The following is a 12,363-nucleotide window of genomic DNA, read 5'->3' on the forward strand; positions in this document are numbered from 1 at the left end:
TCTCTTCTCTTCTCTTCTCTTCTCTTCTCTTCTCTTCTCTTCTCTTCTCTTCTCTTCTCTTCTCTCAGCGGCACTTCACAAAGGCATTTTAACTCCCGTCACATGTCGACTCTGCTTTGAGGAACATTAAGAAAGTGAAAGATCCTGAGGGCATTTGTCAGTCCACACAGCCCCATGCAGCCAGCCGCCCCTGGGTGTTGAGCAATGACAGGAGATATCTCCTTGACTCATACACTCCTAGATGAAAGGAGAGCTCAGAAGACGTGCATTTCTGAAAGGCAAAAACGGTATTCAGTAAAAGAGAACAGACACAACAGGTAGGGACGGGGTGGTGACTGATCAGTGCTTGGCTGGCTTTGTTCCATGGAAGTACTTGTGATCTCAGATGAATGCACCTATGGTTACCATCAGCTATGCTCCTCTGTCTCACTGACAGGGACATGATCTGAAGTGTCTGTCTGTCATGGGCCCAAGAGCTTCTCTCACTGGCAGAGGATAGGAAAAGGGAGACAGTGGAGGACAGGAGAGAAAATCTTTCTTTCCTCCCCAGCTGTCCATTCAGAGGGAGAGAAAATTTGACATGGTTGACTTGAACACATTTAGCATCATTAGCAAACAGGAAGTGTCCCCTGCAGCTGTTTTTTGGTGGGGGAGGGGGTGTTCTTGCCCGCACTGTAATGGACAAATGTTGCACACCATGTTTGCCTTTGATTTTTGACCTGAAAACAAAAATTGACATTACAAATGTCCTATGATATCTTCCAAATTGGCTTGACATTCCATAGCTGGCCCCGGGGGTTTCTTGTTTGTCCTCTGTAAGTGGTTGTGCTCTTGTTGTTGTGTCCCGAGGCTCGCTATTAGAATGTACTGGCCTTTCTCTTGAGAATGTGAAGTCTTAAAGAGACAGAGAGAGAGACTAGAAAGAGAGAGGGAGAGAGCTAAAAGAGGTCCTGGTTGTGTATTTGAATACTTATGCTCATTAAGTTAATGCACAATGAAAGGGAGAACCGTCAAGTGGAAACTCTCAGAAGCTTCTATTTGAAGAGCGAACACACCCGCTTTTCTCTCCCTCGGTCTGTCCATCTCTTCACAAATTAATCTGTTTCTGTTTCAATTGGAGATCAGCCCCACTTTACTTTGACTTAGGAAGTTAAACAAAGTCTAAAGAATACAATAGCGAAAGAGGATAATCTTAAAGAGACTCTGTATGTTAATATTAAGTCCTTTTCCCAACAGGCTCTAGATTGTAAGTGCTTTACTGTCTTGTCTTCGCCAACCCCCCTGCTTTCACAGCATTATTCCTAAATAGTGTCTAATAACCCACACCCATTTGAAGGAGAACATTTGTAATTATTTACGTAGACTATGAAGACTAAGGAAAAACATTTGTCATTCATTTTAGAATCACAGAAACAGACTTTTATTCCTCTTTGGAAATAACAGGAATTGAAAAAGGTAGGTAATATTTTTTGGAAAATTATATGGCAATAATCCTCAAAACCCATGCTAGAGGTTTTCTTAGGCCAAGTCTCTCAGTTAGTCAGTTTAGAAAATCATTGTTTTTTTTTACAATGTGTACATACGTCATTAAACCAGTGCTGATGTTTATTCAGAGGCTTAGTCTGTTCACTACTCTTTACGTACACCATGTGTTCCCAGTGACTTTATGACTGGTAACGGTGACAAGTGGTGTGGATATGAGGTTGTCCAATGCAAGCAAAGTGGGTGGGTCTTCTGCTTTGACAGGCCCCACCAAGCCTCTAATGATCTGCTTATAGGCCCTAAAAGTCCCTCGCAAAGACCAGTTACCTCATACTCCCCACTAGTAACATCATAAAGAATAAAAGAACTGGAGATTCATTTTAAGGGTATTATTCGGAAAAAAAGCTGCCAAAGACTTAGATTTAAATGTATTGAAATCTAATAGGAGCAAAAGCCCTTGTAAGAGGATGATCCTTTGGCTCAGCTGTATTCATTGCAACAAGATGTTTTAAAGATTTCTTGAGAGCAAGTAGTGAGCGTGGCTGTGTGTTGACATCAGGCGAGCAGGAACGCAGAGCAGAACAGAGCTGGGTGCCCCGAGCAGGCAGTTACCACAACAAAGCCAACAGACTGGTCTGAAAAACCAGGCCAAATTCCTGCCCTCTAGGACCTGGCTTAAAGCTTGAGCGAAAACTTTGAAAGAGGGGGACGAGATGAGAGGAGAAGAGACGAGAAGAGGTGGAGTGAAGAGGATACGAGAGGAGGCCAGACGGGTTAGCGTGCAGCGAGAAAGGGATAGCTGCTGGGGCCTATGGAGTAAGGCAGGAGAAGGAGAGATCGACGGAAATGAGAGAGAGAGGGAGAGACTGAGAGACCAGGCCCCCACTGTAAGGATGGAGGGATCATATTCCTCCTCTTGAAAGCGGAGGGGCAGCCGTGTGGTGGAAAAAGAAGCCATGAACTCGATCTGACGATTAAATAGGCACATCTCTATGGCTGCAGGCCACAAACGAGACCAGGTCCACAATACAGCACACACACAGTTTGTGTACATAACTGTTGGCAAACATCAATAGATTTATGGGTTGAGTTGAGTTGATCCTCGTTTGGGAGTCTTGCAGATTGTGCATAGATAAAGCACAGTTATTTTCCAGTTTTATTTTCTTTATTGGATAAAAGTGATACCTTATTATCATTATTCATGATATCATTTGGAAATGTTCCCCTAAAACATCTCTCTCTTTTCGTTGGTCGATTCGCAAAGTCTGGAGGTGCATTGGGATTGTGTGGGAGTGATTGCTATTTAGCCTCATAGTGCTTGGTACAATCAGATGCCTATATCTCGCATATCCTCCAGGGCTCCTTCCTCACCCTCTCCCTCCATTCATTCCTCTCTCCTTCCGACTCCCCTCACCCACTTTACTGTTACTGTAGTTTGGCAGGCAAGCAGGGCAGTTATGCCGTAGAGCTTCTCTACAACCTTGCACCATCTCCAGTGAACATAAATTAATGGTGTAGAGCAAACAGGCTGCTGGCTGGGGGCCAGGAGCTGGCTTTAGGAGCCCAGCCAGCGATTGTTGTGGCGGGCCATGGCAGCAACAGCAGTAGTAGTACTGATGCACTGCCAACCAACCAACCAGCCAGCCAGCCAGCCAGTCAGGGAGACAGACAGACAGACTGGGGGCCCTTTTGCTCTATAATAGATGCCGCGGGCCTCGCCAGTCCGTCTTGTATTTGCAATCATCACTGTTTTACTGTCTCCGCTGAGAGCCTTTACACTTATTGTGGAAGCTCTGGAGTCTGGAGTGAGGCAGAAGTGTAGTGGTATGTTCTGAATGCAGATCGTGTGAAGTGTAGATATGGATGTACTTTCATTTGCTGTTATCAGAGGTTGGCATGCAGTGCGTGTGGTTTGTAGGTTGGCATCATGTGAGTTCTGTTTATAAGTTGCCTGTGTGTGTATGTGTGCAGTCAGGAGACGGAGAGAAAGGGAGAGCAGCAGGGTTGAATCATTGAGTCATGTGGCATTCTTGCCTGTTTTCAGGCTGTTGTCAGGAAGCAGTGTAGTTCCCAGTTAAATAAAACAAACACCCAAAAAACCCTCTCCTCCCTCCCACGTCCCCCCCCACCCAAAAACACACAATGAGAGAGGAGTGAGAGATGGATGGTGACAAAGAGAGACAGAGAAGTTGAGCTCTGAGAATAAAATTGAGATGGAAGAGAGCAACATTTTTTAAATGTAACTTTAGTTTGCAGACAGAGCTTTAACTCAACCAGTTTAATCCATTTGCGTTTGGAGAATTTGAATCAATCAGTTCATAGCTGATCTTTGAAATAACAAAACTGCATTTCTCAATAATAATAATTAATGATAATGTTTTGCAGTCTTTACTGATACATTTGAAAAATCAATTCTGTCATAGTCATGGAAATATGAAGGTCTTTTTAAATTGTCAATCTATTTGATGTTTACAGATGGACATAATTAACTGTATCTTTCAATTTAAACCACAAAATCTGTCAGAAAACTGGAGCTAAAATGCCAGATATTGCTCTGTGCATAGTAAACACTCATGATGGATTCAAAAACTCCAACTGGATTTATTTGTCATATCTGTTTGATCTCCCAGTAATGCCGATATGCATTCAATCTCATTGTCATTTGTCAAAGACGCCAGTTGTAACATTATTAACAATGGCAACTTGATATTTAAAATGTGCCAATCTTACTCCAACTCAATGCAGAAACCATATTAAAATGTCATTCCTATATTTGATTGCATTTATTTCTGACAGTGAATATTATTATCATCCTCCAGTCACTGTGATTAAAAACAAATAAGATTCCAATCAATTTGAGGAAGGCATATATGAAACGAAATACTGGAATACAATATTGCTGTAAATCTAGACACAAACTCACAATAAAGCCCAACAAATGCTACCGACACATGAAAGTATTGCAATGGAAAACGCTATGTAGAATAATGTCTGTTTAGTCATTGACAATTTTCTGCTAAGTCCAATACTTTAGAACAAATAAACAAACACGTACAGAGTGAAAAATAGATATGCAGATTATCTAATAATCCTATCCAAATGACAAAAGAGCTGGAGCTAAATTACACCAATCATCATCAGCAAATCCTTTGTGTTGCCATGGCACTGGAGTAAACAGCCAATGGCCTGCGATTTCCTGGGAGTCATTAGCATGGAATAGGTTTGCAAGCCACTGCAACCTTGCGACCTGGCTCTATAACTCATGTCACACACTGATGATGTCATTCATCAATGGGGTCCACCAGCCTCTCAGGCAAGGGGCTGCAGGTTCGGTGTGTGGAGGGGAAGGGGCAGAGCGGGAAAAGCGGTGGGGGTTGAATGGAACGGCTGGGATAATGATCGGGCTGTGGGATTTGACGACGGCAGCAAATAGGTGTCAGGAGAGTATGAAACTGATATATAGCGAGCTGGATGTTGAATGAGCAGACAGGAGTCGGTGTGGGTGAAAGGTGTGGTGTGAAGTAAGAGCGGCCCAGCAGTAGATGTGGTTGTTGTATATGGTGAGTTCAAGACCATGCACAGCGGATGATGGAGCTACCTCAGCTTGTAATGCTCAGCAACCACAGGGGCCATTACATCCAGCACTATCAGAGAGCACAGAACACATCACACCCTGTAATTTAGCCAGCAGTCGGTCACGCACACACACACACACACACACACTTACACCACGATTCCCAATGACTGGCAGCTTACCTGCTTATGCACCTGTGTTTGTGTTCATGTGTTTGTGTTGATGTTTGGCGGTGCTTTTTCAGGTCAGATTGTAGGAATAGGACATGTGTGCATTAGGATAGTGCATGCTTGTGCCCATTAACAGGCTTAAGCATAATTAACAAAGTTGTTTCGATTGGAAACCGGCGCTGCCTGGACAACAAATTGAAGCCACTAATTTCTGGCTTACTTATAGATTGGCTGTTTTACATTTTGCGGTCAATCCTCTTTTAAGGATATTGGCCTTGGTGTTTGTAACTGAACATATTGAGTGGATCCAAAGCTAGTGGGGAGATTATCAATACCATCTTTGATCTTGCTCTGTGTTTGTTTTTCATCCATTAAATAACCATGTCATACTGTCTCCTGAGGGTACAGAAGGACATGTCCAGGAAGAAACACATTAGAACACATTTAGCACAGTTTTGTTAGTGAATAAATCTTAATTCACTCTTTCATCTCATGGTCACTTTTCATATCAGATTTTTTTCGGGCTCATTGGATAATTTACAAACATGTAATTTTTTTTACTGAAGCAATTAACATTAAGAGGTTACGCAGAGGTCTGAATAGCAGTTCTCCAATTTCACGGCTGCTGCAGCCTTGTAACCACAAGGCCCACCATGCCGGCTTACTTCTCCATGTCCATGTCTGTGTGTGTGTGTGTGTGTTGCCATTGCCACCACACACCATTTTCTGTAGCTGAGATTTCAGAGCTTCATGCTTAAAGCAAAGCTGCCACAACGTAAAGTGTGGGTGGCCTGCAGCCATAAAACGTGTGTGTGTGTGTGTCTGGGAGGGGTGTTCAGCGAGAAAGGCAAGAGAGAGTTGAGGACAGATGAAGGAAATGATGAAGAAAGGTTATATGCATGCATACTGTATGCATGTTTGCATTAGAATGTGTGTAAATTTGCTCGTGTGTGTGTAGACTTAGCAGTGAATATATGCCAGCGCATTGAAGTCTTGAGGTTACAGGGGAGCGATCTTGTCTGACACAAGGAGGCAAGGAGTGGGGAATGAGCAAAGGCTGGGAGGGGTATGAGCTAAACGAAATAGGATTTTTTTTTAGTGTCGTGTCTATGTGGTCAGAGTAAATCTCCTTACTCAGGGGTTTTGTGTGAGAGGGGGGCTTTAACGTCCCCACTCTCCTTGATGAGACATCTTTCTTGTTTGTTCAAACCATTCATTACGTGGTGGCTGCTGGACGAGCTATGCCGCTAGCTGGTGTATTTATCACCGAGCTAAAGCGCGCTCTGGCTGACAGTAGGCGATTGATGACCGGGTATGGGCCTGAGAGGCTGAGGAAGCCTTAATACAATGTAGATGACCCACTCTCATTTCCAATTTAGGCTGCTCCTCTCCCCACACCTCCATACCGTATCATCTTTAGCTATGTCTCAATTTGTGTGCGTCTGTGCATGTGTCTATATGTTTGTGTAGTATGAGTACATAAAAAAAGAGTGGGAGGGAGTGTGTGTTCTGTTATATTTGGGAGCGTGTTTTGATCGTGACCGAGGTCATAGCTAATGTGAAAACGCCAAGGAAGCCCAGGAGTGTAAGGGGGAGGGAAGCAGAGGCTGTGCTCTTATTACACGTTGTTGTCCAGAGCAGACACACACAAACACACACGGACATGAGGAAGTAGATATGTATATCTGTTCATTGGACAGTGCATGCAGTGTGCATTTTCTTAAGCATGTTTACACACACACACACACACACACACACACACACACACATACATACATACATACTGTATGTGGATGGACATACACACACAGTAACCAATAGAAATTGCTCTGTATCCCCTAGCCAAGGAAATGTCAGCACCTGGCAATCAAAAAATGTATTTCTATGCAAGCATTATCATCTTTCCTTTGTTAATGATTTTAGCATATTAAAAGGAACTGCATACACAAGTACAAATCAGATTAATCCCTCTCTGCAGCCGGGACTCATTATTTGTCCAATCTCAGCCTTGTTTGTTATTAATTGAGCACATTCCTCAAACCATTTTTTCATCTCTCCTTTAATTAAAACAGACTACATTTAGACAGGCAGTACTAGCTGAAAGGAGAAATCCTCCTCACTGCTGATATGAAACCTCACTTACATCAATTATTTCAGCAGTAAATGAGAAAATAGTTCTTGAGCAACTGTTATCATTTCATGTTAAAACTGAATGCAATTAACAAACCAGGGAGACATTACCGGCTTTATGAAATTTGCTTCCTCAATGAGTGTGGAGGAGGAAAGGAGCTGAAAAAATGGGCACAAGTCGTGAGGCTAAAGGTGTTTTCCTTGAAGCGTAAAAATGTGTGTTAATGGAGCTTGAAAGCACCCAAAAATAGAGAGGGGGGGGGGTTTAAGTGTCACTTTTTAAAAAGCAAATTTTTGTGTTGTGATTTGCAGGTGTCATGTCAGTGAATATTTGTTTATGTCTATGTGCATTTCTGTTTGCACATGCTTGTGTGCGTGCAAATGTGTAACTGTGTACATGCATGCTCTCTGTCTACAGTGGCTGAATGAAACACATTGTGTCTCATTTGTTTCGTTTGCGTGCGCCCCGACTCCTAATCTGGCCCTTAAAGACATCTGTCACCAGCGATCACTGTTGTTTTGTCATGCTTCATAGCAGGCCCAGGGGGAGCAAGGCAGCCCAAGGTCTGCCATTTATATCAGCCCATGTTCTCTAGATTGGACCTGACACAAATAGTATCATTGCAGCCCTGGTCGCAGAATTACATTTTCAGGTAAAAATCTTGGCAAAGCTGTGGAGGAGATTTCACAGCATTCTGCTCTCTTAGCATTAGCCTGTATTCAGCTGCTCTCTATGAAAGAGCCACCACCAGAATACATGTCAGACATTCAAGGAAAGATAAACGTATTCACTGTAAATCTGCACCCACTCATTCTGTTGCTTGGTATTATAAAAGGATTCTTAGACACCACAGTATCTGTATTAGGCCTGCTGGAAAGTCTTGTTTGTCATTGTGTGTGTGCTTGTTAGTGTTTTCTTGTGTGTTCTTTGTATGTTCCTTCTGCACACTATATGTTGTTTGCGTGTGCTTGGGGTGGGGATAGGGAGGGGGGGTTATCACAGTTGACAGTTTTGACAAACTTGTTCGGCCAGCTCTGACAGGTCTAGCACAGAATCATGTGTGGGTGGACACGTGTATGCTGCGAATGTCTATACCGTGCAAGGGAGGGGAAGGGTTGGTTGGAGGTCACAAGAAGGTGCAGTCGTCTTGGGTTACACAATACAACAAACACGGGAACGCATTGGATACATACAGTAATAGGCAACAGCCAGGAACTTGACTCGAAGCGCGTGTTCCCTCCCAGAGCTTCTCTTTATGAGTGATTACATGCGTGAATACTTATGTTAATCTGTATGTCAAAGAGGCTCATGTGTGTGTTTCTCTCCCTGTTTGCTCCTGCAGCACCCATACCCATCTGAAGAGCAGAAGAAGCAGCTAGCCCAAGACACAGGCCTCACCATCTTACAAGTAAACAACTGGTGAGTCAAGATTTCCGCTCGCCCTATCTCCACCACCAGCATCGCTCTGCCTTTCATTTTCAAAAGCCTTCGCCTCCCTCTCTCCACAAAGTGTGAAAACCGTTTATGTACAGCCCTCCCCATCACATATAGACACGATCAGAGGTGCACGCGTAGATATACACACTGACAACCTTTGTAACATTATTATATGTAAGCTACCAGGATGTTCCGGTGTTATCGGCAAAGTGTTCTGCGGCTAAGTCAGTGGTCTTTGTGGTTTGATGCACATGTATTCAGTGGGATATATTTAAGGGAGAAAGACAGAGATCATAAGCTACCCCTACAGCCCCCACACCCACCCCACCCCTTCATCCAAAACCATACCTAGTACCGCCACTGGTGCCCCCACAAAAGGCAAAACTGCCTTCCACCCCCTCCCCGTTTTACACAAGCTATATGGTGGATTAAGGTTTTGGTGGCCTGGCCAGCAGGGCCTTTGTAGATGGCTTAGCACATAACTGGGGGTGGTGGATTAAATAAAATGATCACAGAAGCAAAGAAATGATACAGGAATTACTTATCAAAATACTAGCCCAGGTTTTATCTGCGGCTTAATTTTGTTCAGTACATTCTCAGGGTGATGTTCAGATTAATTGAACTGACAGCTTCCTTTCAAATTTCCGGCAAGGTATTTGCACGGATTTCAGGTCTTACACAAACTTAATTATATGGAACCCCATTTTATCATTCTAATTCCATGTAGCGGGGGTTCTATTTACAAATGACAAGTCTGTGCCTTTTATTCACAGCTTTCCTTAATATATTTATCAAAGCGGGTTCATTTACAAAGTGCTCTATCTGTTGGGTACAGGCAGGCCGACATTAACGAAGCTTTTAGGTTTATCAGACTCGCAGCCTGACAAGCCACCCGAGGGTCAATTGATTTTTTGGTTCTGTGATACATTTTTTTCTCATTTTTCCTGGATCACAATGAGAAACATGCCTGGAGAATTAGCCTGGTTTGTCTGCCTTATCTATCAGCCCCCTCCCTCATCCTCCCCCCTCCATCCTGAGATACTCTCTCTCTCTCTTTCTGTCTCTCTCTATTTCTCTCTCCCTCTCTCTCTTTCTCACCCTTTTCTTTATTCCCTTCTAGCCAAAGGAAGTCAAGCTACTTAAATTGGCCACAGGAACCGCTGTTATCAGACTTTAATGCACCCTACAGTGTGGATAGCATTTCAATTACACCAGTAACCAAAGATTAGCCCCCGCTTGCCTGTTTCATGCCTCGTGCCACCGTTTCGGGACGCCACGCACCTTACCTACAGGAGCAGAAAATTGAGTTGCCTTGCCTGTGTCATGGTGATTAATGCAGAAATAGTCTGCAAACCTGCGAGGAGAGAGAGAGAGAGAAAGAAATAGACATAGACAGAGATAGATGTAGGAAGAGTCCCTGCCTTCTCAGAGGCCATGAAATCCAAGCCTGGCGCTGAAATGCCTCAGATCCATTTATAAAGGGGTCTGAAAGAATCCCGTGCTGGGTAACATCCTCATGAACCTTGTCTCTGGACTCACATACAGGCATGTACACATGCACATAGTAGTCGTGGAGCTGTGTATTAATGTTACACCAGCCGTGTTAACAAAAACACACTAGGAATCAATTTTCACAAATAAAGTCATTAGAGAGGCTTAGACTCTGCTGGTCTATCTCTGGTACATTCTGGGAGATGTGAACACGCCTGGTGGATGCTGTCTTCTTGGCTATTTTACAGTAAGGGAGAGATGAGAGGAGAGAGAGGATGCTTAAGTTTTCTTTCCTCTCGTAACACTTAACCAGACAGGACAGTGAGTTACAGTGAAATATCGCTTTGTTTGAGCTGTGCCCTTGCTTTATCTTTTGGATATTAAGTCGGTCCACCCAGGATATGACAAAACTCTGCCATACGAAATTCCTGTTTAAAAAAAAAAAAAAAGCTCTTCAAATTCCTGGCTGGCCCCCTTGCATTGTTCTGTCGTTGCCTTTGATGCATAGCGGCTGCCACGTTACTGGCCAAAGAGAGGGATAGAGAGATAGAGACAGAGGGAGGGAGAGACAGAAGCAGAGGATGAGTGGGGGGAAAAGGAGGGGATGGCCGCCGTCTTCGGTTTCCAGAGCTCTCCCTCGGGGAAAGGATGTGCTGAATCAGGGCTTTGTCCACCGGCACAATCGTAGCCCAGCGAGGGCACAAGGGTGCTCTGTGTGATAGTCAATAGACAGTGTATCTCGCTCTCTCCCAGCTTACCCCATCAAACCTCCCTGAATCATACCCTCCAACTGACACCTCCCTTTACGTTTACCTGCAGCCCACTCTTACATGCAGAAAATAAAACCCCTGGAAGAATACTTCCAGCTAGTTTGAAACCTTTTGTCTGAGTACCACAGGAGACACCTGGTTCTATAGTTAGTCTATATCATTAGCTGGCAGCCTCACCTGTTTGTAGCCCACACCCCATTAGCTGTCTGGTGTTAATAAGGAACAAAGGAAAAGGTTAAAGTCCACAATTTCACCGTGCTGGTGTTAAGCAGATGAGGAGGATGACTTGATTATTCTGTTAATAGTATCCCGTGTGTGTGTGTGTGCACATAATGCACATTATTACAAACACTAAGCCCTCTCAGTATGGACAGAGATGTTATGTGTGTACAGTGTGCCAGGACACCATTAGTTGACCATTAGGTAGTGTGTTTGCTCTGCTTACATTTGAGACAACTGGCGTCGTCCTAACAGAACTGGGAGTGGTCTGATGTGTAATTGCATTTGTTTAAGATTGTGGGAAAAGGTGAGGGCCATGTCACACAAGGCATTCTGGGATAATGAAGTGGGTGAAACGGCAGACTCAGGTGTCTATTCGCCAGAGAAGCGTTTACAGTTTACAGTATCTAGCGGTATATTTGCCTGCCTCAGCAGCTCCTGGTGTCCTGCTATCAGTCTGGGCTAAATGGGGCCTGACCGAATCCTTTCATGTCTCAGCGTCAGACCCAGCACGACGTGCCCTCACTCACTGCCATAAACACACATACCAACTATCCTGCCGTTATTTACCACTGCGGCAATGCACACACACACACACACACACACACACACACACACAGACACACACACACACATACGACATACGCAGGATTATTACATGGGCCTGAGAGATGACGCCGATGACAGATGACTGAGAGAAACAGCATGTAAAAAAAGGAAGGAAATTGTCCCCTCATTATTCCCTCATCTCACAGGCAGCCGGTTGGTCATTTCCATAGCATAGAGAGAGAGGGGAGTGAGGCAGAGCAAGTCAGAGAGGGAATATGTCAGTTCTTGGCATCTATGATGACTGACTGCTGTGCCACTGGAGCACTAATAACAATAAAGAGGGCACTAAGCCACACTCTATTTTTACTTCTCTGCCTCCTCTCTACAGCCCAGGGGGGAATACATGCATAGACACATACACACACAGGCACACACAGACAGAGACACACACAGGCACACACAGGCTCTAATTAGCGGCAGAAAAGAATACAATGAGTGAGTTATTAAGACACAGGGGCGGATTGCAGCCAACCTTTGCCC

At 44.1% G+C, this 12,363-nt stretch overlaps 1 protein-coding gene across 3 annotated transcripts in view; it reads left to right on the plus strand.

The window, feature by feature from the left end:
* meis2a (Meis homeobox 2a) overlaps nt 1–12,363 on the plus strand; it is a 78,726-nt gene that overhangs the window by 46,526 nt on the left and 19,837 nt on the right. For all 3 annotated transcript variants that reach the window (XM_070842081.1, XM_070842082.1, XM_070842083.1), the window contains exon 9: nt 8,700–8,776. In XM_070842081.1, the coding sequence (XP_070698182.1) occupies nt 8,700–8,776 (77 nt within the window). The remainder of the gene's footprint in view (nt 1–8,699; nt 8,777–12,363) is intronic.

This window comes from Pempheris klunzingeri, chromosome 13 (assembly GCF_042242105.1).
Source record: "Pempheris klunzingeri isolate RE-2024b chromosome 13, fPemKlu1.hap1, whole genome shotgun sequence".
Lineage (NCBI taxonomy): Eukaryota > Metazoa > Chordata > Actinopteri > Acropomatiformes > Pempheridae > Pempheris > Pempheris klunzingeri.